The 27,976-nt window shown below is 36.7% G+C and overlaps 1 protein-coding gene across 1 annotated transcript; it reads right to left on the minus strand.

Annotated features, from left to right (window-relative positions):
- LOC113429198 (vitellogenin-2-like) lies at window positions 1-27,100 on the minus strand. Its single transcript, XM_087960541.1, has 39 exons — window positions 27,046-27,100; window positions 26,891-26,911; window positions 24,713-24,733; window positions 23,661-23,681; window positions 23,467-23,487; window positions 22,932-23,080; window positions 21,227-21,472; window positions 20,436-20,603; window positions 19,996-20,141; window positions 18,835-19,012; window positions 18,568-18,719; window positions 18,215-18,392; window positions 17,962-18,084; window positions 17,552-17,755; window positions 16,657-16,874; window positions 16,262-16,359; window positions 14,481-14,599; window positions 14,113-14,214; window positions 13,235-13,348; window positions 12,961-13,147; window positions 12,159-12,228; window positions 11,635-11,820; window positions 11,015-11,135; window positions 10,262-10,439; window positions 10,049-10,167; window positions 9,213-9,738; window positions 8,781-9,175; window positions 7,725-7,778; window positions 7,034-7,126; window positions 5,761-5,940; window positions 5,522-5,664; window positions 4,580-4,718; window positions 4,054-4,165; window positions 3,249-3,435; window positions 2,407-2,498; window positions 1,906-2,003; window positions 1,427-1,577; window positions 936-1,085; window positions 1-121 (listed from the first exon to the last, which is right to left on the minus strand). Exons 1-39 carry the CDS (start codon window positions 27,083-27,085, stop codon window positions 9-11), a joined length of 5,613 nt encoding a protein of 1,870 aa, XP_087816667.1. The 5' UTR covers window positions 27,086-27,100; the 3' UTR covers window positions 1-8.
- Window positions 27,101-27,976: the final 876 nt, after the last annotated feature.

Genomic DNA, 27,976 nt, shown 5'->3' on the forward strand with positions numbered 1-27,976 from the left:
TTGAAGGCTCATGCAGCACATTGTTCCTGTTCACAAGAACATGATGTGTGAGATTCAACTAGGTCTATCATATCGTCAGACTTTTCAGCCAGCACGGTCAGGTCAGAAGGCAAGGTTGATCCTGAAAGAAGAGGAAAAAGAGTAAAATCATTAAAAGAAGCAACATGGCACGAGGCAAAGAACGTTTTTCTGCAAGGCCAAAGAAAACTCCCTCATTACCATTAAGGCCTACTCCAGTCTTGCCCAGAATAACTTTCCCCAAGCTACTATTGTGTTGGAAAAGTTGAGAAAGGGACTTGCAGTTGTGACTACAGCAGGGAAAGGGGATAATTTTTTCCCAGTCTCACTTTCAATAATCCAAAGGATAACTCAGCTTCCTCAGATATGCACATTCACTGAATTTATGCAAGCAAATAGTCAAATCTAATTTGACCCAGTCCTTTATGCCAAGATAATGAGATCACTTAGAACACCAGAGTATTTCCCTTATTCAGTTTTCAAGCCTGTTCATAGTAAATATGAGATATTTCTAAATACTTATGTGTTGAGACTAGGATACCTTTTCACTGTAGGTAACAGTCAAGCCCTCTTTAAACCAATTATTAAGACAAAATATTTAAAACAATAAAATTCTTTTAAAGTTTTACTGCTTTTGTACAGCTCAGGACACCTTTTTTTAAGGTTCTTTCTTCACATAGAAGCAACAGTGGGAAGAGGAAAATCCACTAATGAGCAAAATGTTTACAGTATTCTGAATGACCCCATAAAATCAAGCTCTTTGGTGCTCCCCTCTAAAAACAAGATATTTGAAAACCAAGAGATTGCAGAAAATTATTAGAAAATATTCTTAAGTGAATCATCTAGTGTGCCTGCCCCATATCTAACATTTACATTACACATTATAAGAATATCCAAAATAAGTAAACATTACATACCAGTTGGCACACAATGGAAGCTAGCTAAGGTTTGGGTAGTACTGGTGGCTGAGCAGCCTTCAGCACAGCGTGCGACAGGAAGATTGGTAGCACACTGTTCCATTAGGATTGGATTCTCATGTCTCACTGTTGTGTGTCGCAGTTTACAGTCTACAAGAGAACAAGATAGATTTATCAAAAGGACAGCTCTACAGCTTCATTTTCCAAAGTAGCATTTATGAAAGCATCATGTTCATGCTTACTAGCTTTGAAGGTATGTGATTTGAAATAATTTATTCCAAACAATATATTCTACAGGTATACAATAATCAACTTTGGGGCAATACTAATTCCTAGCAGCCATAGGCTACTCTTCTTTGAGCCATTGTAGGAAATTAAAGTGATGGTTTAATCCAGTTGCTTACAGTGATGTCAAAGTGCTGAGCAGAGCAAGGAAAAACCTGGAGCAGATTGTTGGTGACTATTAAAGCAAGCCATCAGATTCTGCTTACCTCCACCACATTTATCAGGGACCACCCAGGACTGCACAAAGCTCACTTCATCTCTAGCTATGTGGCCACTTGGTCTCCGTAACGCTTTTGCTTCTGAGCCATACCATCCACAGATACCACATGAATTTTCTATCGAGGGGTTAACTTCAAACTTCACAAAAAGAGGGGGGGGGGAATAGATTTTTGTTTACAACAAGCATTGAAAGAAATGAAACATCATAAAGACATTCGGAAACAACAAAACAGAGTGCGTTTCAAATTGTTTTTGCTCATTTCCCACCCCCTCCAGAAATTTAAACAGGATTCCTCAGACCAATTTATCTCAAAATCTTATGTGATTCAAGTGCTGTTCTCCTAAGCGCATCAAGAACTTAATTAATCTCTAAAGGAGCAAGAATCATTCCTGTATTTGCTTATCATTTAACATTCTACAATTTTAAATATTTTGTAATAATGACAGTAATATATAATAAAAATACCTTGACATTATATCCTGTGTATAGCACATTTTCTAATCCAACTAAGGGCATTCTAAAGTCCAGTTCACTTTTTGTTTCCTTGAATTGAAGAGGCACATCTGTAAGTTTTAAAAGTGAAATGAAAGTTCAATTAATGATTCCACCAAAAGGGATAGTAGATGGAATTCCCCTGAAATAAAATTTGTTCAGGGAGTATGCTTTGTTTCTTTTCCCATTTCCATCTAAACATTCCTGATCTTCAAACTACCCATGTTGGTTCCTTCTAATATATTTTAGATTCAGGAAATATAAACATTTCTATATGGAGAATGCATAATTGAAGGACTACTTCTAAATCCAGAATCAGTCAATACTTCTTTTTAAATTCATTTTTCTCCTCGATTTATACTGTATCATTATTTTCTATTTCTTGGCAATAAACTTAGTTTCTTTGATATATTTTTTTAGTAAACTCTTCAGTTGTTTCATTAACTCATGACTAAGATTATTTTCTTTACGTACGTTTCAGTGAACGAGGGATAACTCCATCCTGTAACCTAGTGCCATTTACTTCTAGAATGAGCTCACCATCGCGCTGCTTCATGGTACATATACTTATAGAAACAGAAAATGTAAAAGAGAGTTAGTCTACTGAATTCAAAATTCATGAGTTTTTGCTCAATATGTTTACAATAATGAGTCCATTAACACTGAGCGTTATTTTATTCTCTTATGCAAGTTTATTTTATCAGGCATAAAAAGACATACCATTTAAAATAGCCAGTTTTAATAGGTATCCCAATATCTAAAATCCTAATTACTGGCTGAAAAATGCTGGTTGCTTGGAGGTAACAGAATTTTCGTCTACTGTATAAGCAAAGCACAGGATATCCTGCTTCATAGCTCCTGATAAACCCAAACTTGAAACACTCATTTATTTATTTTTCGCATTTCTGAATCATCCATTTCCCTCAAAGATGGACTCTTAATTCAGAAGCCAAGAGAAAAATCTGACATTTTTCTAACACAAGAGACTCTTCTGGTTATTCTTGTTTTCCAGTAACACAAGTGCTTTCTAATATATACCTGCTGTTGTTATTATTGTTGTGCAGCCTTATTATTATCCTCATCCTTCCTATACATGATTTATTCTGCTGTTGAGATTCCATTTTTATTGCAGTTGTTATAGTTGTTGCTTTGACTTAGTTATATTTAATTTGCTCAGATTTTGAATAAAATTATGTAAGTTTTCAAAAAATGTACAAAATTTATAATAGAACAGCTCTTTTCTAATAATTTTGGCAATTACGTTTTCTCTCATGAGTTCAGGCTAGATTATTCAAAATGCATTGGAAATTACTTACATGTCCTGTGTATGGATTTCAACTAGAAGACTATTATTGTGTGCTGTTTCGTATTTCATCAGTACAATCAGCTTCTTGTGACAAGTACAATCACCCAGTACATTTATGAAACAATCATCAGGCAATCCTTTTGTAATGAGTTTTTTGTTGAAATTTAAAATTCTTCTGCTTTCTACCGTACAAATACCTGATAACAGCAAGTAAGAATGTGGTGAGAGAAGAAAGAAGCTTCTAATATTTTGACTATTTAGAGAAGCAGCTAATAAATTGTATTTTAGAACTTTGAGAAAATAACTTTATATTTGTTGTCACAGAAATCTAATGTAGAAATCTGTAGATATTTTTAAAGGGAGATTTATGTTCAGTTCATTTTAATATTTTCTTTGCATCATCACGAGTCACGTTGGAATAAGTGATGAATTTTTAGACTGTCTTGGTTTTAAATTGTCTGTGAAATGATATATAAAATGATTACTCCACTTTGGTTATGAAAAAGGAATAGTCTTATATACATATTATACATATACATTTTATTTGGGCTAAAATAAAAATTAAATCCAAAGTTGCTATAGCTTTCTCTACATATTCAAATGAATTTAAATAAAACAAATTAATTTTATGATATAATATATATTTTAAACAGCTGAAGTAGAGGAAGGAAACCTGTGAACCTTCAAATGGTGTTGAATTTCATCAGCTCAGATTACTGATCATTTGGCAGGGAATTATGGAAACTGATATTCAACATCATTGAAAGGACCACAAGATTGTCCAGAAATTATAAGTACATAGTAAAACTGCTGACCATTCTGACTAGCAAAAAGCAATTTTGGAATATCAGCGATTGTTGAAGTTTTGGCTTTGGGATCCATTGGCACTGAATATGGAAGTTTGCAGTTGTCATTGTAGAGGAGATCCTGGAAAGAAATATGAAAAAATAAGCAGAGTTAATAGTTATTTTTCCAGTGCATTTTCAAAGAGGCACAAAGATTCTCTTTTTACTTAGTTTATAGATACAGTTTGACAGTACACTAGTCCTAATCAATGTCCTTCTCACATTGGATTACTGCTTTGGCTTGACCAATTGGACAACCAGATCTTACTGGCCTTGCTGTATACATAGGAAGAACATATGTGGTAGGTAGGCCAAAAACTAACCCTCAAAATGGCAATAACATTCGCCTGTGGCTCTCCCTATTTTTACATGGCTGTAGAGCAGCTGTTTTGAGAACCTCATCAAAGCTGATCAGAATGAATAAATAAATGTACTTGGTATTTAATTGATTAGTATTTAAACAAAAGAGAGTTGTCTAAAAAAATATGTAACTCACTTCTGGCAATTTCATGACCATGAGACATTCGTCTGGACGTTTTAGAGCCATAATCATTGAAATTTCTTTAGAAGGATTCTTTTGGACTTTGTGAGAGAAGTCTGCCATGGAGGCAATTCCAGGGAGCACTGCAAGAATTCTTGACAAAGACAGAAAAGCCTGGTTTAACGGAACATAATTTAAGGGACATAGGAAGGACATTCTGTATTTAAGAAAACAAACCCCTAGAACAAACTTCATAGTCCCCAATATATCATGTTTAGTCTGTAAAGTAGGTGGATAATATTTAAAGATTGATTTAGCCAAGAGTAGGTATGAGCCTGATTTGCATTTAGCTTTGACATTTATTATTCTATCGCTTGCATGGGTGATGGAGTGGCGGTAAAAATGCATTTATAGGGAATCTTCCTCCAAAATCTAGATTCATCCAGCAAGAGGTTATATAGATAGTTTGAAAACAGCAAATAAAATGGCCAATACTCTTTCCTTCCTTAACCAGTCAAGTTATTTAAAGATAGCTACCTTTGAGAAGGTGTACTTGGTTGAGGAACCAATTCATTCATTCATTTTGATCAGATGTAGTAAAGTTAGCTCTTTTAGTTAATAGAAATAAATGCATAAGTAATGTACATAGAGGAGTACTATACCACATAATTCTGATCTGCCTCCATCGAATACACTTGTTGACCTTATCAGTGGGGGGGGGAAATAACTAGCCATTTTTTAAAGGCTATTCTCCTTGAAAAATGAGGTAAATGCAAATTTATTCACAGATCAATTTCGAATACTGCCCAGACTTTGATACCAGAACTAGCTTGAAACACAGTTTAGTTTAAAACAAAGCTACCTCTTTGTTGGGAAAGAATCAGGCTCATTTAAGTACACATATACACCTCAGCTGCTGTAGCATACAGCATTAGATCTTCAGAATCATTTACTTACTCATCTATCATATCATTCACTTGCTTAGGAACCCTAGGGTACTTAAATTTTGCCTCAAGAGCTGGCCTTTTAGCAAACACACCAGTCTCTACTTCAAGTGAAACATCGTAGTCTCTGCAATCCTGACCAGCTCTCAGAATTGCCTAAGAAGGAAAGAAATACATCAGATATACTTTTGCTTAACGTCGGTCACCGATATTTTGATTTAATGCTTGTATGTGCATTTGGAAAAGGCTTACCACTGTTTTATGAGGATGGAGCTCCATGTAGGTGAAGCATACCACTGGATTGGCTGGGCGAGCGATGTCTTTCACTGTCACTTTAACTGCAGAGGGACTTTTGAGCACTACAAGCTTATGCCCACGAGGTTGCTTACCAAGATATTCGTAGCGGAAATCAACAACGGCGTATGGCCTCATCTTTAGAGCAGGAAAAAAAATTCCAAAGGAAGAAATTTATTTAATTGCTGGTCTGGGTTTAACAAGTACATTGTTTTAAAGTGAATTTCATAATTACCACTAAATCCCAAATGTGTTATTAAAGAGGGCCATCGGTTGATGCTTAGCTTACCTAGGACATTCTGGCATCTAGGTAACTTCTGAGAGCTAAATAGCCCACCTGAAAATTTCTCAATTACTGAGCTGTTTAATACAGCCAGATGTTCTTAAACTCCAGACCCTATAAGACAGTGGTGGGATTCAATTTTTTTTACTGCCAGTTCTGTGGGCGTGGCAGGGGAAGGATACTGTAAAACCTCCAGTCAGTATTTGCCGGTTCTCCAAATTACTCAAAATTTCCGCTACCGGTTCTCCAGAACTGGTCAGAACCTGCTGAATACCACCTCTGCTATAAGACTAGATTACCCTGACCAACAAGCTGTAGTCCAACAATTGTAGGATTATAGGTTATTGTCCTTGCTTTCAAAGAATAATGAGGTTTGTTTGTTAGGCTTTTGGGGGGAGATGGGAGGGTTTCTGTCTCTTTAAAGTTGATCCTATGCTACTTGCTTTTTTATTGATGATAACAAGTGCCTGTATATATTATCATTTTTGCACGATATTAGGATCTTATATTTTCACTGTATACATGACATTTCAGTTTGGATTAGCAATAGCAATAGCCCTTAGACTCATATACTGCTTCACAGTGCTTTACAGTCCTCCCTAAGTGGTCTAGAGTCAGCCTATTGCCCCCAACAGTCTGGGTCCTCATTTTACCGACCTCAGAAAGATGGAAGGCTGAGTCAACCTTGAGCCATTCAGAATCGAACTCCTGGAGTGAGCAGTGGGTTAGCCTATAGTACTGCATTCTAACCACTGTGCCACCACGGCTCTATTAAAACCAAGTAGCATATAAGTCTAAAATAATGTATGAATATACAATGGTAACAATAAAATATAAACTACTTAAAATCTCATTATTGCCTTTTGTGTTTCTCATGCTTAAGCCAGATAGTTTTTCCCCCCCCCCCAAGATTGATGTTTCCCAATGGAAAGGTATTTGGATACTGACCTCAGAGTGTTTTAAGCTGTTTTCATCAATGATGTCTCCTTTTCTTTTATAGTCCAGCTGAGAGTCAGAATCAGAAGGGCCATCAGATTGTGACTGCAGAAACAAAAGTATTAAAGCAAATTTCAGAACACGCAGCTTCCCTAGAGGAGTTTTAGAGCAGCAGAAGAAAGTCTCACAGTTAGAACAGCCTTCCCTATCCTAATGCCATCCAAAGATGTGCAGAATACACATTTATGAAGGACTAGCTAATTTGTCATGCTGGTAGGGAACTATGGAATTTCTATTCCCAATATCTCCCAAAGGTGCCAGTCTGCACAGAAAAACATTTTTCTGCCTCAGATTAGAAAAGAAACTTCACAGCTGAAAAAATGGTGTGGTGATTTATTTATGTAGGGTTTTTGTTTTGTTTTGTTTTTTTGACAAAGGAAAATAATAATAAATCAATACTTTAAAGAAGTGGGGAGCAAACTGAATGTTGAAATTATTTATCTTTTCTATAATAAATAGCAAAAGATATTGTACTGATAAATGGAGAAAATGGAAACATTTCAAGAATCAGTTACCTTCATTTCAATACATTCTATTTCCACTCCCCCGCACTCCCCCAAAAAAGAAATATACTGCATTGCCACTAACATCCCATCAATAGTTTTCTGGCTTTGTTTAAACTTTCTGTACTCCCATATCTTACCTTCGTTTTCTTCAGAGATCGAAAAGAATATGCATAAAACTGTTTTGGTTTTCCCTTAGGAAAAAATTAAAAAGAACACTCAGAGAAATTTTCACACTGTGATGGTACATAAACTATTAATTTTAAAACAATATGAATAGAAATGCTATTTCTGAAAGTCATGTCCCTGAAGATCCTCTTTGAAGATCAAAATTCACGTCTATTTATTGAATGATTGGTTAAAACAAGGTGGCTAGCCTCATTAATGCTGCTTTTTAAGGCTAAAATAATAGTTTGGGATGCTTTCAAAGTTTCCATATTTGATAGAAAGGCTATTTTTAAAATGAATATTCAGTGATATAACAACAATGCCATCACTATAAGCTTTCCCAAATAACTGATTTATAAGCACTATTATCTCTTACTGAAATTGCATTGTGGGCTAATTCAAAACACCCAATACTGCAGATGACAAGATTACTAAATACCCAATGCTGATTTCTCATACCCCCGAAAGCAGATGACAAATCAGCATGATGAGAGATGAACAGAAATCACAACCACATCATTTGTTGTTACTTCAACACAATTTGTTTCCTTTTAAGTGTGCATTGTTGTTCTCTATCATTCTGCGTTTGTGGAATTTAGTGTACTCAGATGCAGGTACACTCGTTGGTAAAATTGCTTATTCTGGTGCTCCATCATCAGCCCAATGGGCAACCAAAAGTTTCATAATAGCCAGCTAATATGATGGACGCCAACCTTCCTATTTGATGTCAAGATTTCTTTCAAAATGCCACGCCTTATAACATTGTGTTGAAATCTCTGTGGGTGAGCTCCATTTGATACACGTGTAAACTAATGCTTAGCTTTCAAATTCCAGGGATCAGAACCTAGGACTAACAAGCAAGATGGCTGGGGAATTCCTTCATAAGTCAGATGGACTCTCATAGCTCTTGGCCAACTTGTAATTCCCATTAGCCAGAAAGGATACAGCTATACACATTTCCTTCAATGAAGCAGGCTTTGCCTTCTTGCTCCCATTAACTATATTCAAAGAAATGACATCATAATTACCTTTTCCTCAACGTCATCGCACTCACTGCTGCTCTCACTGCTTTTGCTCTCGACGGTACTGTCCTCACTGTCGCTGCTCTTACTGCTGCTGTCACTACTGCTGCTACTGCTGCTGCTGCTGTCGCTGCTGCTGTCACTGCTGCTGCTGTCACTGCTGCTGCTGCTGCTGCTGCTGCTGTCACTGCTGCTGCTGCTACTGTCACTGCTGCTGTCACTGCTGCTGCTGCTACTGCTGCTGTCACTGCTGCTGTCACTGCTGCTGCTGCTGCTGTCACTGCTGCTGCTGCTACTGCTGCTGTCACTGCTGCTGCTGCTACTGTCACTGCTGCTGTCACTGCTGCTGCTGCTCACTGCTGCTGTCACTGCTGCTGCTGCTACTGTCACTGCTGCTGCTACTGTCACTGCTGCTGTGCTGTCACTGCTGCTGCTGCTCTGTCACTGCTGCTGCTACTGTCACTGCTGCTGTCACTGCTGCTGCTGCACTGCTGCTGCTGCACCTGCTGCTGCTGTCACTGCTGCTGCTGCTACTGTCACTGCTGCTGCTGCTACTGTCACTGCTGCTGTCACTGCTGCTGCTGCTACTGTCACTGCTGCTGCTACTGTCACTGCTGCTGTCTCTGCTGTCACTGCCGCTGCTGCTTTCACTGCTGTCACTGCTGCTGGAAGAACTCTTACTAGACTGGCTCTGGGAAGAACTCTTTATCCCACTCTGTTGGGACTGGCTGCTGCTGCTCTCCTTGCTGTCGCTGCTTCTGCTGCTGCTGCTGCTTTCACTGGTATCCTCGCTGTTGCTGTCCTTGCTGGAGGTGGAACTGCTGCTGCTGCTGATACCACCTTGATTTTTGTCTTTCCCATTTTTCACTACAGAAGAGGCAGCGTCCTGATCTGGCTGCTTGGTATCCTGGCCTGGCTTCTTCAGTCGTCTCTGCTCTGGACTCTTCTGATCTTTCATATCAGCCTAAAACACAGTTGAAGGTTAAAATATTATTTCTTTTAAGTTGTTCTTAAGAATTCAGAGTTTCTTCGGAATTAACAGTTTCTTCCTTATAATATTCTACCACATAATTGCTGTGTTATTAATAGAGGGAAGGTGGAATTGGACAAAATTCATTTATCAAAATCCGTTTAGAAAGTGAACCTTTCACAAATGACTGAGATGGGCAGCTATAGAAATTGAGCAAATAAATTATAAATATGACACCTCTTGTTTCATACCTAGCTAACTTAGACCTTATAAAATGTGCTCTTCCTCCATGGGTTATACGTACCTCCTGTTGTTCTCCTTTCAGTTGTTGTTGTTCTTCATTTTCGGGTTCCAGTTCTCTTCTCATCCTAATTTTTGCAGAGTCTAGGTTGACATCTACTAGGATCTTAGTCAAACCAGGATCTGCATGGATTATAATGCAGGTACATATTTTAGAAAGTGATCAGCACGAACAATTGCAAGTATACAAACTAAACATTTCACCACATATTAATACCTGGTTGATACGAAAACTTCATTTCATGTTCACTGCACAACATATGTAACAATGAATTCTGGTAGGGCGTATATCCTTTTGTCTTGATGGTTCTTGCACATAGGTTTATCGGGACCCAAGCTAGAGGCCAGCAACTGTCCCATCGCTCTTGAGGTTTCTGGCTACTTTGAGATTGTTGCTGAAATGAAGATAGACACGTCAGAATTTGGCAATAATAACCTGCTAGTACACATATGTGAAGAAGAAGATTAAACTTGGGTGTTAAAGAAAATCCTAAGTCTCATAGATAATAAAAAGTTGAGGGGTCTTTATGGGCAATATGAGAGATTAAAAAAAGGCAGCTCTGTGTCACTGGAGCTACCAAGCTAACAGAAGTTTAGGATAGAAAAAGTATGACAATTATACTTCTCTAAGAAACAGTTCTATAATAAGATGAATTTAGCATTTTAATTGGTTTTCTTTTTCAAAGTTCATATCATATCATTATACAGACACTATCAATAGCTTGACAAATGTTCTTGTTCTCAGGTGGTTCTAAATGAATTGTTTAGCATTATGTTTAAATAAAGCATGTATTTGAACAAGTTGAAACTATAACAAAATCCTAGATACAAACAAAATTATGTTAAGATTTCTAAATAATGTTACAAAAATAAAAGTAGCCATTATTTGAGAAGTTATATCAGACAGTTTAACTGTGCAATAGACCACCAAATATCAGTGTTGACACACAAAAAGAAACACAATATTTACTTTGACTTTGACGTTGCCTTTGCCAGGTTCTTCATCCCACTCTTCAATTTCAACTGGTGTGGGAAGAATTGCAGCTGTTTCCATAAAACTTCCGCACCTTACTACAGCCTGTGCTCTATGACTAGGTAGAAATTCAATGAGGAGAAATAATATATTAGTGTTCTAATATACTCCACAGTAAGTTAACATACTCTAAGTTAACATGAACACAAACTCAACATCAAAGCATCCTGAGAATGAAATAGTATGATGAAATTTTCCTTGTTGAGATCCAGGAGTAGAGGGAGAGAAGGATAGAGGAAAAACAGTGGTTCATTTTATGGTACTAGGCCAGACAGTTAATAGCCTGAATCAAATGTTTATAAATATTATTATATATATTTATAATTTCTCATCAAACCTAGCAGAAAGAACATTGTTACAAAGTAAAATGTTTGAGAAACTTAGCGAAAGAGCACACTACAGGTACCCAGCCATAATTCTTGGCTTACACCAAATGGTTAGCTATCACTGAGGTATATGTATAACGTTTACAGTATACAGTAGATGAAAGTCCTATATAATGCAGTAGATAGCATGACAAAAAGATATGAAACAAATTATAAAAGAGCTTCTTCTACCTTGAAATCAGTGTATTAGGCTGCTCCTGAAGATTATCAAGTTCTACTTTAAATCTGTTTTGTGGCATGTCCAGCAAAAGATTCATTTTGAGTGCAGTATCTGAATGGATGTCACCAGACATTTCTATTCCATTAGCAAAAGAGTCTGCCTTAACTTCCCAGCTCATCGATACCTGACCATGGATGCTAATAGAAGAAGAGAAATTTTAGGATACGGTTTCAGATTACAGTAACAGAGGAAATTCTAATGTCAAGAAGATTGAAGACACCACCTCAAACTAAATGGATTTGAACAACACGAAAGAGTGGTAAAGGTTTTGTTATTTAAGGCTTTTGAGATGTTCAGTTCCAAATGCCAAAACAGCTGGGCCAGTCTTAACTTCTGTACATTGATTTCGTATGTCTATATGTCAGTGACAGAGGAGATTGGGGGGGGGGGGAGGAGGCGGGTAGAGGATATTCTGCTGCAGAATTCTGCTTACTTTATGGGGAAGGAAGATAGAAAGTAAGGTTATTTTGCTTACCGAACATGGCTATCGAGTTGTGCTTGTATTTTGGCTGCTCTGACATCGTTCTGAAATATTTCTGATTTTGCTACAAGAAACAAACATTATTTTAAAATGGTTCAAAAGTAGACCAACTTAAAGATCAGGGCCTCCTAGTAGTAATATTGTTTCACACAAACATTTCTATGTTTTCATTGTTAATATAATTGATGATGGGGCAGGGCAGTGAGCCAAAAGAAAAAGTGGGAAAAGATGGAAAGGTTACAAATGAAAGATGACACTGCCTGTAGTTAGAATAGAATAGAATAGAATAGAATAGAATAGAATAGAATAGAATAGAATAGAATAGAATAGAATAGAATAGAATAGAATTTTTTATTGGCCAAGGGTGATTAGATACATGAGGAATTTGTTTCTGGTGCGTAAGCTCTCAATGTACATACAACAATAGTGATAAGCAACAAAGTTATAGTCATAAGAAGATTGTTTTGTGAACAACAAAACAAGAGTAAAGCAAGACTCCATGATAATATCCTACTTTGAAAACTTTTAAGCTAATAAATGATGTGTCATAGAGAAAGAAATCTGAATTGTTGCCGTTATAAAAAATAGTAATACAATAGTAATACTACATTTTAAGTAAGATGATATTATCAGGTTTTGAGTGACATGTGTTTATCAGAATCATACAGAAATCTCACTTGCTTCAGATTGATAACCTGCATTGGTAATATTTTTCAATTGTATTATTATCGACCATTTCCCCCATCATATATGATTTACCCATGCTATTTTGAATTGCGGTGATTTCCATCCTTACCTTTCCAAGTTACATCTGCTCCCCCAACAATATTAGCTGTTATTTGGAATGGGAGACCAGGAGCTGTAGGTAAAACTTGTCCCATATCTACAATGTGGTATTGGCTGAATTGAGTGTTGACCATTTTCAAAAGGATTTCCAAACATGTCATCCACACTTTGATCATAGCTGGTCTTAACCCTTCCGCCTAAAACAGGGTGAAGAGACACGGGGCTTTAAGCTGACTGAGATAACAATATGGATTTTATGGTGAAAATGTATTAGACATCTTTACCTTCCATTGTGGTTTCATTTCTTCAGAAGTTAAATATATAACATCGTTTCCTAGAAATTTGACTGATGCACCAATGAAGGGCTCTCTGGCAGTTAATTCTTGGTATCCTGGAAGCTAAAGTCAAGCCAGTGAGAGCAATTTAGTATTGAGTCAGTTCATGTAATTAAAGTTCAAGTAAATAAAAAGACAATGTAATGGTTATTTGCATTTCCCCTTCAAACATTACACTTTACAGAAAGATATTTCCAGTTCTGACATACTATGATTCCACCAGTTTAATTTACAGGTAGTGCTTGACTTACAACCATTCATATAGTGGCCGTTCAAAGTTAAAACATTGCTAAAAAATAAAAAAAAGGAGTTACAACCAGGAGTTTTCATACTTGTAGCCATAGTAACATCCTAACAGTCACGTGATCTAGATTTGAGCACTTGGCAACAAACTTGTATTTATGACATCCCAGAGTTATGTGATCGCTATTTGTGGCCTTCCCAGCTGGCTTTTGACAAGAAAGCCAGCAGGGGAAACTGGACTTGCTTTATGACCACTGGGTTCACTCAACAACTACAGTGTTAAACTACATTTAACAACCCAACCAAAAAGGTCATAAAACTGGGCATAACTCACATAACAACTGTCCTCTTTAACAACAGGAATTCTTGTCTCCATTGTGGTTGTAAGTTAAGAACAACCTGTATTTAGATTTCACCCCACAAATAAGGTTAACATTATCTTAAGTTACAATATTAATCTGTGAAGAATTTTGCGACCAGACGCAAGATTTTAGCAGGCAGCTTTCCTAATAAATCTCCTGGAATAATCTTATCTAACATTCCCTCTAACATTTATATTCAAAGGAATAAATATAGAAATATACCTTGTCTTGGGTATCTTTGATCTTCTGTTTGGTAGCGGATTGGTCAGACTGGCTAACTGATTCCTCAAACAATTTATCTAGACCTTGAACTTGCAGTGCAATCTGAAAGAAAGAGAGAGAGAGAGAGAGAGAGAAAGAGAGAAAGAAAGAAAGAAAGAAAGAAAGAAAGAAAGAAAGAAAGAAAGAAAGAAAGAAAGAAAGAAAGAAAGAAAGAAAGAAAGAAAGAAAGAAAGAAAGAAAGAAAGAAAGAAAGAAAGAAAGAAAGAAAGAAAGAAAGAAAGATGTATTATTTGTGAAGTGACATGGTAAGGGCATACTAACATCTCAAATGCTTTTTAGTAATGAGCTTTTAAAAATGTAATATATACCTCTAGCGGTTCAATGGTGTTATGGGAAATCGTTAAATATGTTTTCAAGAGGATATTTGAAGGATATCTATTGTCACCAGACACGAAGAATTTCATAGTAAACCCATTGTTTAGAAAAGCTGTCATAGAAAAAGAACAAGAAAACACACATCATGAGATAATTAGCTTTTTGAAATGGAAAAAGATATTTTTGCTCTTTTTCTTGAAAAACAGTCTCATGGATTTATTATACTATAAATTCTTCTTTATTGAGATGGAACGATACATAATCTTGCTGCCACAAATATATATACACATGCAAATGCCCACACATTCAATACATACATACATACATACATACATACATGTATACATACAACACACACACACACACACACATTGCTGACAACTAAACATGCTTCCTTATCAAGTCCATCTTGACATCTGTATTTCATGAGTCAAAAGAAGTTGGGGGAAAGGTTTGGAATTTTATTTGTTTGGTTAACTGAATAGGCTTAGTCGTCCTTTAACTACCAAACCAAGAATACTATTGTCATTGAGGAGCTTAAGCTAACATACCTGCCTTATGCCCTAGGATTCTAAGAAATTATGTTGATGCAAGCTTTTTGTCTGTACTATAAACTACCTATTTATTAGATCTATAGTAATTTGCTTGGTTGACAAGTAAAACATCTGATTGGGCTCATTATGTGAACTGCATTGCAAAATAAAGTTTAGAATACCACTCTCAGAACTGGAGTATAAAGATTCAGATGCTGCTGTGATATGATAGCAAAGAGTGAATTTTTTATATCTCCCTTTTGCTGTCCCACAGTCCTAATCTTTATAATCCAGTTTTGCAGCCCTAGTTCTGTCTTAAGAGAGCTTGCACAGTTCAGAACAATTTTTATGGCTCAGAGCAATAGAATCATTTGTTCATTTTTATATCACTATTGCACAACCTGTAATTTCTCACTTAATGTTTTGTATGAAATAAGGCAAGGTTCAATTAAAGGAGATGCCTGAAGCATGGAACCCTGAACCTTGCAAAGTTAGTGCTTGGAAAAACCAGAAAGCAGGAAAGGGATGCATTTTTAAAAACATCCTCAGGCATTGTAAACTAGGGAAACATTCTCAGTTTTACTAGTCACTACAATGTAAATCATTGTAACAGTCCAAGCAGAGGTGGTATTCAGCCAGTTCTGACAGGTTCTGGAGAACCGGTAGCGGAAATTTTGAGTAGTTCGGAGAACTGGTAAATACCACCTCTGTTTGGCCCCGCCTCCATTTATTCACTGCCTCCAAATCCCAGCTGATCGGAGTCCCAGATGATCGGCTGGGTCTTCTTTTGTTGCCCTGCACAGGAGAACGGAATTGGAAAGCAGGTTAGTGGGGTGGGGAGGGAATGGGGATTTTATAGTATCCTTCCCCTGGAGTGGGGTGAAAATGGAGATTTTGCAGTATCCTTCCCCTGCCACGCCCACCAAGCCACACCATGCTCACCAAGCCATGCCCACAGAACAGGTAGTAAAAAAAATTGAAGACCACCACTGAGTCCAAGTCAATGATTTGGTCTGATTCTACAACTTATACATGAATAACCCCTCTTATTCTTTTGAGTTTATAAAATGTAAGACATAGGACACAGTACAGAATTTGAAAATCAGAACTACTGGGTAGGAAACTAAATAAACACAATAAGGTGATTCCTTTTCACTTGGAACATAGTGGAGCAGATGTCCAAATGTTGCAACTCATCCCATAAAGAAGGATGGAGAAATAAATAAATAATAGCTACTCACTGTTGAAAAAGGTGAAAAACAGAGCCTTGTTGAAAGGGGAGCTCAGTCCATCAAACCTAGGGCTCAGAATTCTGAGGGCCATAGAGCAATAAGAAGCCCTAAATGAAAAAAGAGGATATTGTTGATATTAGTTTCTATTAACTATTAACTGGGGCAACGTCTACAGACTGACTCAAGAATAGGCTCAAGGGAATTCAGCTCACACCCTGTATCCTCTGAGAAGTTGTGTATAGGATTACAATTTAAGAATCTTGCAGCCTTCTACAGGCTTAACAAACTTCCTAATCTGTATATGATGGGAGTTCTTGTTGTTGGGGATGTATTGCTTGGAACCTTGACAGATATAACATTTCTGGACCTAATATAACACATAGTCTGAATGTCTCTCTACTTACAGGTTGTAGTAGGCAAAGTCCCTGATCTTTGTTATAGCCTTCATGTGAGAGTACACAAAACTGGCAATATGGAGATTCTCCTCATACAGCATTGCATTGGCCATGGCTATTACTACAGGTTGAGGAGGGACACTGTCTAGGAGGGCAATGCAAGCCATTATTCGAACGGCCTCACAACGTGAAACATCCATAAAGATCTGAAGGAGAAAACCTTGAACCTAGAGGAAGCAAAGGAAGAAACAAATGAATGTGGAGCTCAGCTAATTTTATTTATTTATTTATTTATTTATTTGATTTGCCAATTGTTTACAAGATAATAAGTATAAGTGTATACATAGTTGTGAATACATGAAATGGGTACATATAAGAAAAATAAAAGAAGAATAAGAGAAACAATAGGACAGGGACGGTAGGCACGTTGGTGCGCTTATGCACGCCCCCTACAGACCTCTTAGGAAAGGGGTGAGGTCAATAGTAGACATGAAAACAATCAGGAGAAATATTGGTAATGGTTTTTGTTCAGGATTTGCTTTCTGTGACTTATAAGATAGCCAAATAACCCCAAATAAGGGCTCCTAAGATTGCATCGTGGCTAGGCCTTTGAGTGGACCATTTTCTTTGGCATGCAATGACTAGCTATTTTCTCTTTTTTTTTTTTCCTAGGTAGGGATCCCATTTAAGCCTCCGCCAGTTCCAGAAATTGCTGTAAAGATTATTCAGCAATGTGATTTCAGGGATCACTTAATAGAAACTTTTAGCTGGGTTACAAAATTTTGCAGTTACCTGAAAGCAAGACCATTATACATATACATATACATATACACACACACACATACACATACACACACACAAAGTTTTTACCTACTCTAACAAAGACATGTCTTCTGCCACTTACCTTTGTAGGATCCTGCTTGCCGATTTGCGCTAGGGTCTGAATTGCAACGACCTGGATGTATTCAGGATATTTAGCAGTCTCACACAGGACTTTTATATGTTTCTGGCTGCTGATCTGACCGGCATTGCCAATAGCTTTCATGCCTAATACCATTTTGTTTTCTTCTTTATCCCGAACTGCCTCAGTTAGGATGTTGTGGAGAGGCTATAAAGAATTAACAAACAAACAAACAAACAGGATGTGGGTCTGTGCACTCGTATGCATATATTTTCAACTCTGTATCCAAATACTCTGTATTGCTTTCTGCCAAGAAAACTAATGTTCTTTTGTTTCAATATTATCTCTATATATAAAATCAAGATTTAGATCTTGATATCCATCTAGATCTATAAATAAAATTAGCCATATACCTCAAGCAATTTAGGATGACAAATTCGAGAAGTAGAACATTGCCTGTTCACCATAGTCCCATATGCCAGGTAGGTTGCTTTTCCAAGGAAAGATGTTTTGTCAGGGATTTTGGAAAGTAATTCCTGTTGGGAAGAAAACAAAATTGTTCTTAGAATTTAGGAAAACACTCTCAATTGAGGGTCACAAAGCATCCTATGTAGATTTTTAAAACATGTTAGTGTGCCATTCAACAACAATGTAACATATACTCACTGCTGTCACTTTAGCAGTTTCCTCCACTTTTGTAATATCTGGGTTAGCAAAATGGAAGGTTGTGGGCAAAAGCCAAATCAGGTCAGAATAAGCCAGTTCTCCACTGACTGCCTTGTCCTTGATGAACTTCACTGTGATCAAATTACCCGCGTGCACACATGAAATCAATAGGTTTTTTCTGCAATGAATAGAAGGACACATTCTTAAAAATATCATGAATCCTCCACTAATGAAGAAACGTTTTCTGGCTGATTTTTCCGTGAATCTTGATAATTCCTCTGGAAAAACAACATTAGGGGTTTCAGGAGATTAAGGTAAAAGCTAGCGTGCAATATTCAAGTTAGCTAACATACCTAGCAACAGGGATTCTTGAAACCTTATTGTAGAGAGTTGACAGATCGTTGTATGACATGCGTTGTACAAGTCGGACCAATACTATAGCCTTGGTGGAAAACATTTTATCCTGCATTTGCCAGTGCACTGAGTCTTGCAAGAGTTGCTCAGCCTGTCAAGGAAAAATCAAGAACAGCATGAGCATGTACTCATTCCAACTGCCAAGATCATGGTGTTTTCTGTTTGGTTTTGAAAAGGTTAAATTATTCAATATTTCATTTTTCTACCTGTTGTACAGGATCTCTGTTGTAATTCTCCATCACGGGCAAAAACAGACTTTTGGGAATCTCATAACGAATGCTGGTTACTTCAAGCTCTCCTTCTTCTTGTTGTTGTTGTTGCTGCTGCTGCTGCTGCTGCTGCTGACCTTGGTCAGGTCTCACTTCTCTCAAGTTCAACAATTGGCTGGAAGAAAAAAAACACACACACACATACACACATAAATGACTAAATCATCAGAAAGGAGGACTCCCCCATTTGAAACACTGCAGGATTGACTCCAGAAAGTCAGAAGAAGGTAACTAGAGATAAGAGATGGTGCAACCAAAGCCAATAGAAATGCACTGCTATTCCAAAACTTTGAATAAAAGAAACACATTTGAGCTATATCTATTTGCTAATTTTCTAAAAGTGTTTAATCTGAATTCCCAACATTGCATTGTTCATCCCTAAATGTAAGACTAGTGCATTCGATTCCATAGGAAATTATGGCTTTTATGAGGTTTTTCTGCAAATCAGATCAATTGCCAGGTTATGATAAGGATTATATTATATTATTATGAGCCATGGTGGTGCAGTGGTTGGAATGCAATACTGCAGGCTACTTCTGCTGACTGATGATTGCCGGCAGTTCAGCAGTTCAAGTCTCACCAGGCTCAAGGTTGACTCAGCCTTCCATCCTTCCGAGGTGGGTAAAATGAGGGCCCAGTTTGTTGGGGGCAATATGCTGACTCCACTTAGAGAGGGCTGTTAAGCACTGTGAAGTGGCATATAACTCTAAGCGCTATTGCTATTATCACACCTAAGATATTTTTGCCATTGTCAATTAAACAAATACTGTGCAAAATCCTTAAGAGTCAGTGTTATCTTCCACAAATTTAAGGCCATAAAAATGCAGTTCCTCTTTTTTTGTTCTGAAAATGAAAAGTGGTGTTGGCAAAGATATATTTGCTGGATTGGTTTCTGTTTCCAGGCAGCCCTGGATCTGCTGGTAGATTACTAGAGTTTAGTACAGAACAAAGAAGCACAGATCTATTGAAGTTACATTCTAATGTTGCCATAGTTCAGAAATGCCTTTCAATGCATAGATAAGGTGGACTAAAAAGCAAAGGAGACTAAACATAGTGCAAAATGTTTGTTTGTTTGTTTGTTTTGATATTGCTACTTACTGAGCTTTCATATATCCAGTAGCATCCTCTCCACCTATAGGGAACTCCAATACTTGTTCAGACTTGACTTGAGTGATCAGATCACCTTTGTTGTCACGCTTCACTTTGGTGACAAAGGCAGATGTGCCTTGAACAAATCTTTCTCTCTAAATAACAAAAGGAGACATATTTCACAAGGAGAAATACAATATAATCTTAGAAATAGTATACTATTTTAAAGCCGTGGCTAGTAGCTCTTCCCCCCCACCCCATTTTTTAAAATTATATAAATACAAAAAGTCCTGGTCCAGATCAGAACTGTAACCTAAGAAATGGGGGACTCCCCTCCCTTCGTGTCCCAGTTCAAAATCTCATATTTGTAGTTTGCAAAAGGAAAGCCCTCCATTAAAGCTAAGAGACCCACACCAACATGTGAGAAAATAGATGTAGAGCACTCTTACTTGGAAGCAGTTGGGTTGCTGGAAGAGATGGAAGAAGGGGATTCCAACATTCAGCATAACTTTTTGCTTGCAGTTGTTCAGGTCCCTGACTCTGTTAAACAGGTAGATGTTGTTCTTTTTCTCCTCGTAGAGAACGTACCTGGTGTTGCACTCGCCTTCAAGCCCATCCTGCCAATATTGAGAAACTCAGTTTGTACAAGAACATGGAAACTCACATTCCCAATGAGAGTCAAAGGGAGAGATCTGCAGAAGGTTTAAATAAAATTGGGTGCATTTAAAATGTCTACAGCTTAGGGACATCATTTCCCACCCCCATTATCTGTTCCTTTACATTCTGTTCATTTACTAACGTTTTTCAAATCTTAGCGGGAAATAGACTTATCAGTTGTTCAGGAACATCCAAAGAAGTTCCTGGACATGAATAGCCACCTATTTGAGGGAGAATAGCAATTGATACCTAAACAGATTGGTTCAAATCTGGCTATCTTGGTGTCTCTATTTCCTTGTCAGGAAAAAAAAAAAGGTAAGCAAAGTAGCAAATTAAAAAGAGTAATCCAATATGCTTTGAAATCACATTGCTCAAGGAGGTAGGAGACACTTGATTCTTCATATGTTAATGGATTCCAAATGCTATCAGCTTTAGCCAACATGGCCACAGATGTTGTTTTGCAACATCTGGAAGGTTCCCGGATTTTTTTTAGCTTAATGTAAATTATGAAGAAAGGAGGTATTCTACTGCAGTAAAATAAAGCTTGAAAAAATGAAAAAAAAATATTTTAAAAAAGCCTAACCTCCAGTACTTCATACTCTTTCTGGTACCGTGGTGTGAGAGTGAGCAGGTTCAGGAAGCCTTTCAAAATATTCCTGCAAAATGGATCTGCATTCTTTGGCATACGGATGGAGCCATATCTTCCAGTGTAGGTGAAATGGACTCTATACTTCTGGCATTCAAGCATCTGTTTATATTCCCTTCGTGGTTCTGACAAGGTACTTCTCGGGTGGAATCCAACAGCATCTCGTACTCTCATATTCCTTAACTAAGAACAAAATGGAGGGCAGAAAGTAAGAAAGGAAGCAATTGTTCAGTCTTGTGCATGTCAGTAGGAGAGATTAAAAATTATTAATTTGGAAGGGATTGTGCTTATTCCCCATGACAGAATGTGTTTTAAATTCAAACAGGAAGCAAGTAAAAAATGCACTAATATTATTTTACTGAACTGCTATTCCCCCCACTTTAAAAAAAAAAAAAAGACGATTTCTGCACTAGCCAATCATAGCAACATTCAACAATAAAAAGCCTGTTCCCATTAATGATTAATTGGCATAGTGATGTAAACATGAGACTCTTATCCAAACTACAAATGACCTTATCCCTACTGTTCTGACAATGCCATGGGAGGATACTGATGTGCTGTCCAGTATTTCCTCCAGTTGACCAATAAGGGAGTATTAATTGTCCATCAATCAGCATCCCACACCTGTCGTGATTTCACATGGCATTTGTTTTTGCAGGGTGGAAATGAAAATTATCATTCACTGGATGGAAGAGCTACAATGTCACCTAAATTGGGGGTGGGCTTCAAAATTTTTAGCAAAGGGTTCTCTGCCTGGTTGCTGGGTGGGTGTCACTATAGTGGGCCTAGTCAGCCTCCATGGCAGGGGGGGTGTTTTTGCCCTCCCTGGGCTCTGGAGGCTTTCCTCGAGCCTCCGGGAGGGTGAAAATGGCCTGCCCGGGCTCTGGAGGCTCTCTGGAAGCCAGAAACAGGCCCATTTCCGGCCTTCCTGAACTTCTGGGAGACCGTTTTTCACTGTCCCGGGCCAGCCAGGAATGGGATTTGGAGGTTTTCAGAACTGCACAGAATCTTAGCTAGGGGCTGTCCCAAACCCCTGCGAACCCCCAGCAGCCCACCTCTGCCTAAATCTATTTTCCAAAGATTAGTAAAGTTGTGTCACATCCTCATGTCATCTCTATCCCAGTGGAAAGAAAAGGAGGAGACAAAACATATAAAAATTCCATGCAATAAGAAACTGCTTGCTCCCTAGCTTCAGCTTTAGTATTGCAAAGTTATTTTGCAATATTTCCCACTGCATAAAGACCCAGGGGATCAACACTCAGAGAAGTAATGCATGGTCTACCCCAGTTCAAAAACTATTTGAAACACCTTCACTAATTACATTTTAGTTTGTTGAACACTAATTTAATATTCCATTATGCTTCAGTCTTAAAATCACAGTTGTTCTTGTCAGGAGTATAATGCACTTATGAATGAATAGTTTAGGATTGCTTAACTTTTTTTAACTGCAGGCAAATAAAGTATTGAAGCTTAAAATGATCATTTTTCCCTTGGCCTATTGTACAGAAAGGGTCCCCCCCCCCATCAATCTGTGGTCCATATATGTGACTATTTCTTGAATGATTGTACAGTATAGTTTCCCATCAATTGAATGGGCTTGAGAATTACTGAAAGGAATTTTATCCTTAGGGAGAAAACTTACTTGAAGCACATGCTCTGTTTGACTTGTTGTGATTATTGCATCAGTTTCCATCCTTAGAAGACTCTTTCCATAATCTTTGTTTTGAACTCCAGTTTGAAGCACGGTGGTGTAATTGTATATCAATATTTGTCCGGCAGGAAATTCTGGTTCTACAAACAGAGTTGTCTTCAGTAAAGAGGACATTTATACTAGGCTACAGGTTTTAACTGAGTAAACTCCATGATTATTAACCTGACACTTTAATGGGACAATGGTAGGTAGATTTTCATTAAAGGCTTACTATTTATACATGCTGATTTTGAGTCTCTTTAATTTGCTGATTTAAATACTGTACAAATACAAATATGATCCATTTTTCCCCCCGGGGTTTTTCCCCCCCCCCCCCCCCCTCCCCTCCCCCCCCGGGGGCGGCCCCCTTTTTTTTTTTTTTTTTTTTTTTTTTTTTTTTTTAGACCCCGCCCCCCCCCCCCCCCCCCCCGGGGGGGGCCCCCCCCTCTTTTTTTTTTTGTGTTTACCCAAAAAATGATATACTTACTGATGTCAACATTCTCGGTTCCTGGAAGAAAAAAATGAATAAATAGTTGAGTACAGTTGTAGAATAAAACAATAGAATATATATTTTCTTATTTAAAATATCCAAATGAAAATTGCAACATTATGTTTTATTATATGATCATCTTCTAACATAGGAATACTGATGAGTTGCCTTGTTATAGTCATTAGACTTACCCGTTTCAGCATTCTGGGTTTCTGTGGGGCAGAAATGCAATATTTGGTGAATATGTTAATTTTCTGAACTACTTTTATTGTAAAAAATATACAAATGGGAATTATAACATAGTTATACTGCTCTATTCAAGATTCCAGTCACAAGGGACCCCTCTTTCAGGATATTTTCCTTCCACTGTTTTCAGGTGTTTTGCATCCAAATGTCAAGTTGTCTGACTATGTCTTATCTTTCCGTCTCCTACACAGGTTGTGTGGTGTTTTTCCTTTGGTGGGAATGAGGCATTCTGCAAATCATGGCTTTCCTTTGACACCATCCTTATCATGTCTAATGCTCTACACAGTCTTTGTTGGATCTCACCACCGTTAGTTTTTAAGAGAGATTACACAAACCACATTCTGGATGGTATATTTATATTTGTACCAGCAAAACATTTTGGTAGTAATGTTGTCAAGTGCGGGAAATCAGGAGTCCAGGCAGTTCAAATACATATGTTGATTTATTGCAAGCTTAAGCTCTCTACAAGAATCTGAGCTACTAACAGTCAAAGCATATTAATAATAGATAAGAGTCAATGGAATTCAAGGTGGGTTGGACTTAGATCTCTTGTGAGCATGAAGGGATTCGAGACTCATGATACATTTTACCCCTCTCTCGGTCTCAACCTGACTGTCTCCTACAAATGTTAATCCATTCCTTAAGTACTATAAATCATTAGCCAGACTCATTACTAAATTAACTAAAGTACTTGAAAACCAGGAAGGCCATTTTAAATTTCCAGGGTTCACATTTAAGAGTATATGTAGGTATTTTTTAATCTCCTTCTGTTTTGATATATCATTGTTTCCTTTAAATTGTGAACTGTTGCATACTAAATCACATCTGTTTCAGACGTTTCCTTCCTTTAGGAAGCAAAAAAGTAATTATATAGAGCTTTGACTTTAACTGTAATAGTCCTTAAATGAGTATCAATTGATTAATTGTTTAATGTCAATTGATTTTGTTTAATGTCATTTCAACAAGAGGTTAGGTTTGTTGTAATTTTTCAGCTTACTTGTCTGGGATTTCTGGTTCCCTGGTAGAAAGAAAATGAACATGTTATAATGTTAGTTTTAACAGTACAACATATGATTTATATGTAGAATATATATACAAAAATATCAAATATCCTATTGTATGCTGGTTTATAACAAAAAGTCATTAATCCCAGCAAAGATCTCCAAGGCTAAAAAGTTTCCACAAAGACTACTAAAAAGTACCATTTACATTTATTGTTTTTAACAAATACATCATAATCAGACTGGCATGCTTTAATTGTATAATTTGCTAAATAATTATATTGAATTATAAAATAATCAGGAGAACTTTTTTTAATTAGCGGAATTGCAAATAAAGAGCACACTTCCTCCCCAAGATGGCTGCTGACTGGTAGGAAACATTTTCTCTCCTGCTGACAATCTGCTGATTTTGCTGCCAAAACTGGTTCTTTTATCTTTAAAAGTTAATTGGCTGGTTGAATGCTGATTTATTCAACCCACTGCTGGATTTTATCTGTTCTTTTTGCTTTTTTCTTCTGATGTGTCTGGCTGTTTTCATTAACTCCTGCTTTTCCATAAGGAAAATCACAGGGTATTCCCGGATAGTGAAAGTGCTTTTACTTGATTTACACTTTTATTGGATATTCCTACAGGGATTTTTTTATTTTATCAATTTGCAAAAAGTTTAGTGCTTATTTTTCTCATTCTTTCTTTTAATTTTGGATTGAAATATCTAGAAGATATCTTCCCTGTTCCTTAGATTATTGTCTTATTCTGCTTTGAAGAACTCTCTTATTTACTTTATTGGGGAACAACATATCAGATTATAGAAAAGGGAATGAGGCTGATACTTGAGAAAAGACTCTCTGATAACATGCAATTCCTAGCTGAAAGCTTTTTTAAAAAGTTTGATGAAGTTATAAAGGCCTTGGAAAACAGTCAAAGTCAGGCAATTGTAAATAAATTAAATTCACAAAAGGAATGTGATTTGAAAGCAGTAGATTCACTAGGAAGAAATATGGACCCAGACTTAGAATTAACTGATGAATTAACATATCCCTATGCCTCCCTGAAATTCAAGCCTGCAGTCTTATAAAAATAGCAGAAACTATCTGAGTGACTAAGTAATAAATTGATCTTCTTTAATTATACTGAGAGGATTGGCGAATGGATTTATCACACTTAACTGGGAAACAATTTCATCTTGACTTTTTGGGGCAAGATAGACTGGTTTTGGAGATTGGACTTATTATATTTAACCAGAAAACAATTGGTGGTATTAAGGGGGGAAAAACCACAGATATTTGATCCAGGATGAAACAGTGTTAATTCTTGGGAAATATGGGATAGTTAAGAAGCCATGGTAAATTTACTATGGGTCGATTACAACAACAATTTGTTAATAGAGGTTTTGAAATTTTAGTTGTCATTATTATTATTGTTATTATTGTTAACTATTTTGTCATTAATATAATATATAGATGACAGGTTAATAACTCGCAAATAGAACTAGTAATTTAGTTGTTTGAAATTCTTTGGGCCTGTTTCACAAGGGATGGAAAACTAATACTATTTTGTGTTTTTTTCCTTGTTTCTTCAAAAAAAATTGCTTTTTTTACTAAAATAAAAATAAATTTAAAAAAGAAAGAGCAATCTTCTATGTGCTTGAGCCTCTTTAAATTCTTGTCTAAAATTATGGAGCAAAACTAGTTAATAGTTTTGACATACGAACTAACAATTGAATTAAAGGCAAGTCATTATAACTGTATAGAAATTATTTTTATTCAGCATGTAACTTTTAAAGATTTTATTTTATATTATAATGTTAATGAAAATGTGTTATTTTTTTCAAGTGTTAATTCTATATTTGTTCTGCACTCGGTTATAAGGTTACTACTACTCATTCAAGTTGATTAAAGCACATAACTTATATTTTGACTTACTGATTATTTATTATATTTATATACTATTCTAGTTGCTCATAACATTAGACAAATATCTTGCAGAAGGATGATTGCTTTTTGCTAATGGGACAGGATAATAGTCCTATTCTTTGCAAGATTTAATAACAGACACTAACAGATTTGTGACTTAAATATAAAAGATAGTACATTACCCCTTTTTCAAATGTTGTTTCAAAAAGCATGCATAGTATGAAATGGAAATAATATAAGATATATTAATGTTGTACTTACGGGCTGGGAATTTCTCGGCAGCTGAGGAAAGAAATTCAAGAGATTACAATATGAACATAGTAGGATGGAGTTATCTTTAAATTTTAAAATATATTTTGACTAAAATTATGCAAAATTTTACAATGGAGTCATAGTAAAAAGAAAGCCATACTTACCCACAATGGCCACTACAAGAAATAGGACGATTCCCTTCATGGTGAAGGTGAATGGCAACTCTCACCAATCTTGGGTATTTTATAGAGAGATGAGAAGCATCATGTGATCTGGGTCAACGAGGATTTTGCTGATTGCACATTTTTTAATCAGTTTCAGCAACTTTTTATTTTTTGGACTACTGAACTGATCCTACTTTTAATCCTGGAAAGAAAAGAGTCCTGTTTTTCTTCTATCTTTCTACAAATACCTCCATATTTCTTAAATTCATCATATATATATATATATATTGCTACACTATTTTTGAAGGTTGTCAAATATGTCATAAAATGTTTTAAGGGATTTTATTTCCAATTTTTACTTCTGTCTGATGGCCATTTGGGCACTGTTTCAGGTGATGAAAACCTTGCCCTGGTTATGTTGACCTTTTTGCATTTATGATGCAAATATTTACTTAACAGATCATCATGGGGAAAAGACACTGGTATCTTGCATAACATCTGCAAGATTAGTTGATGTATGAGGGTTTTTTTTCTTGTACAAGGCAGTGCAATCCTATATGCCTTTTCTCTGAAGTATCAGTAAGTCCCATGTATCTAGTGCCAGGATTACAACCGTAGAGAAATCTTATACAGGTAGTCCTCAACTTATGGCAACAACTGAGCCCAACATTTCTGTTGCTAAGTGAGACAGTTGTTAAGTGAGTTTAGCTCCATTTTATAACCTTTCTTGCCACGTTTGTGAAGTGAATCACTGCAGTTGTTAAGTTAGTAATCCAGTTGTAGAGTGAATCTTGGCTTCCTCATTAACTTTGCTTGTCAGAAAGTCGCGAAAAGTAATCCCATGACCCTGGGACACTGTGACCATCAAAAAGATGAAGCAGTTGCCTAGAGTCCAAATTTTTAATCACGTGACCATTGGGGATGCTGCAAT

The sequence above is a fragment of the Notechis scutatus genome, chromosome 3 (assembly GCF_049901735.1).
Source record: "Notechis scutatus isolate UNSWTSFEM ecotype Mainland chromosome 3, rNotScu1.2, whole genome shotgun sequence".
Classification (NCBI taxonomy): Eukaryota; Metazoa; Chordata; class Lepidosauria; order Squamata; family Elapidae; genus Notechis; species Notechis scutatus.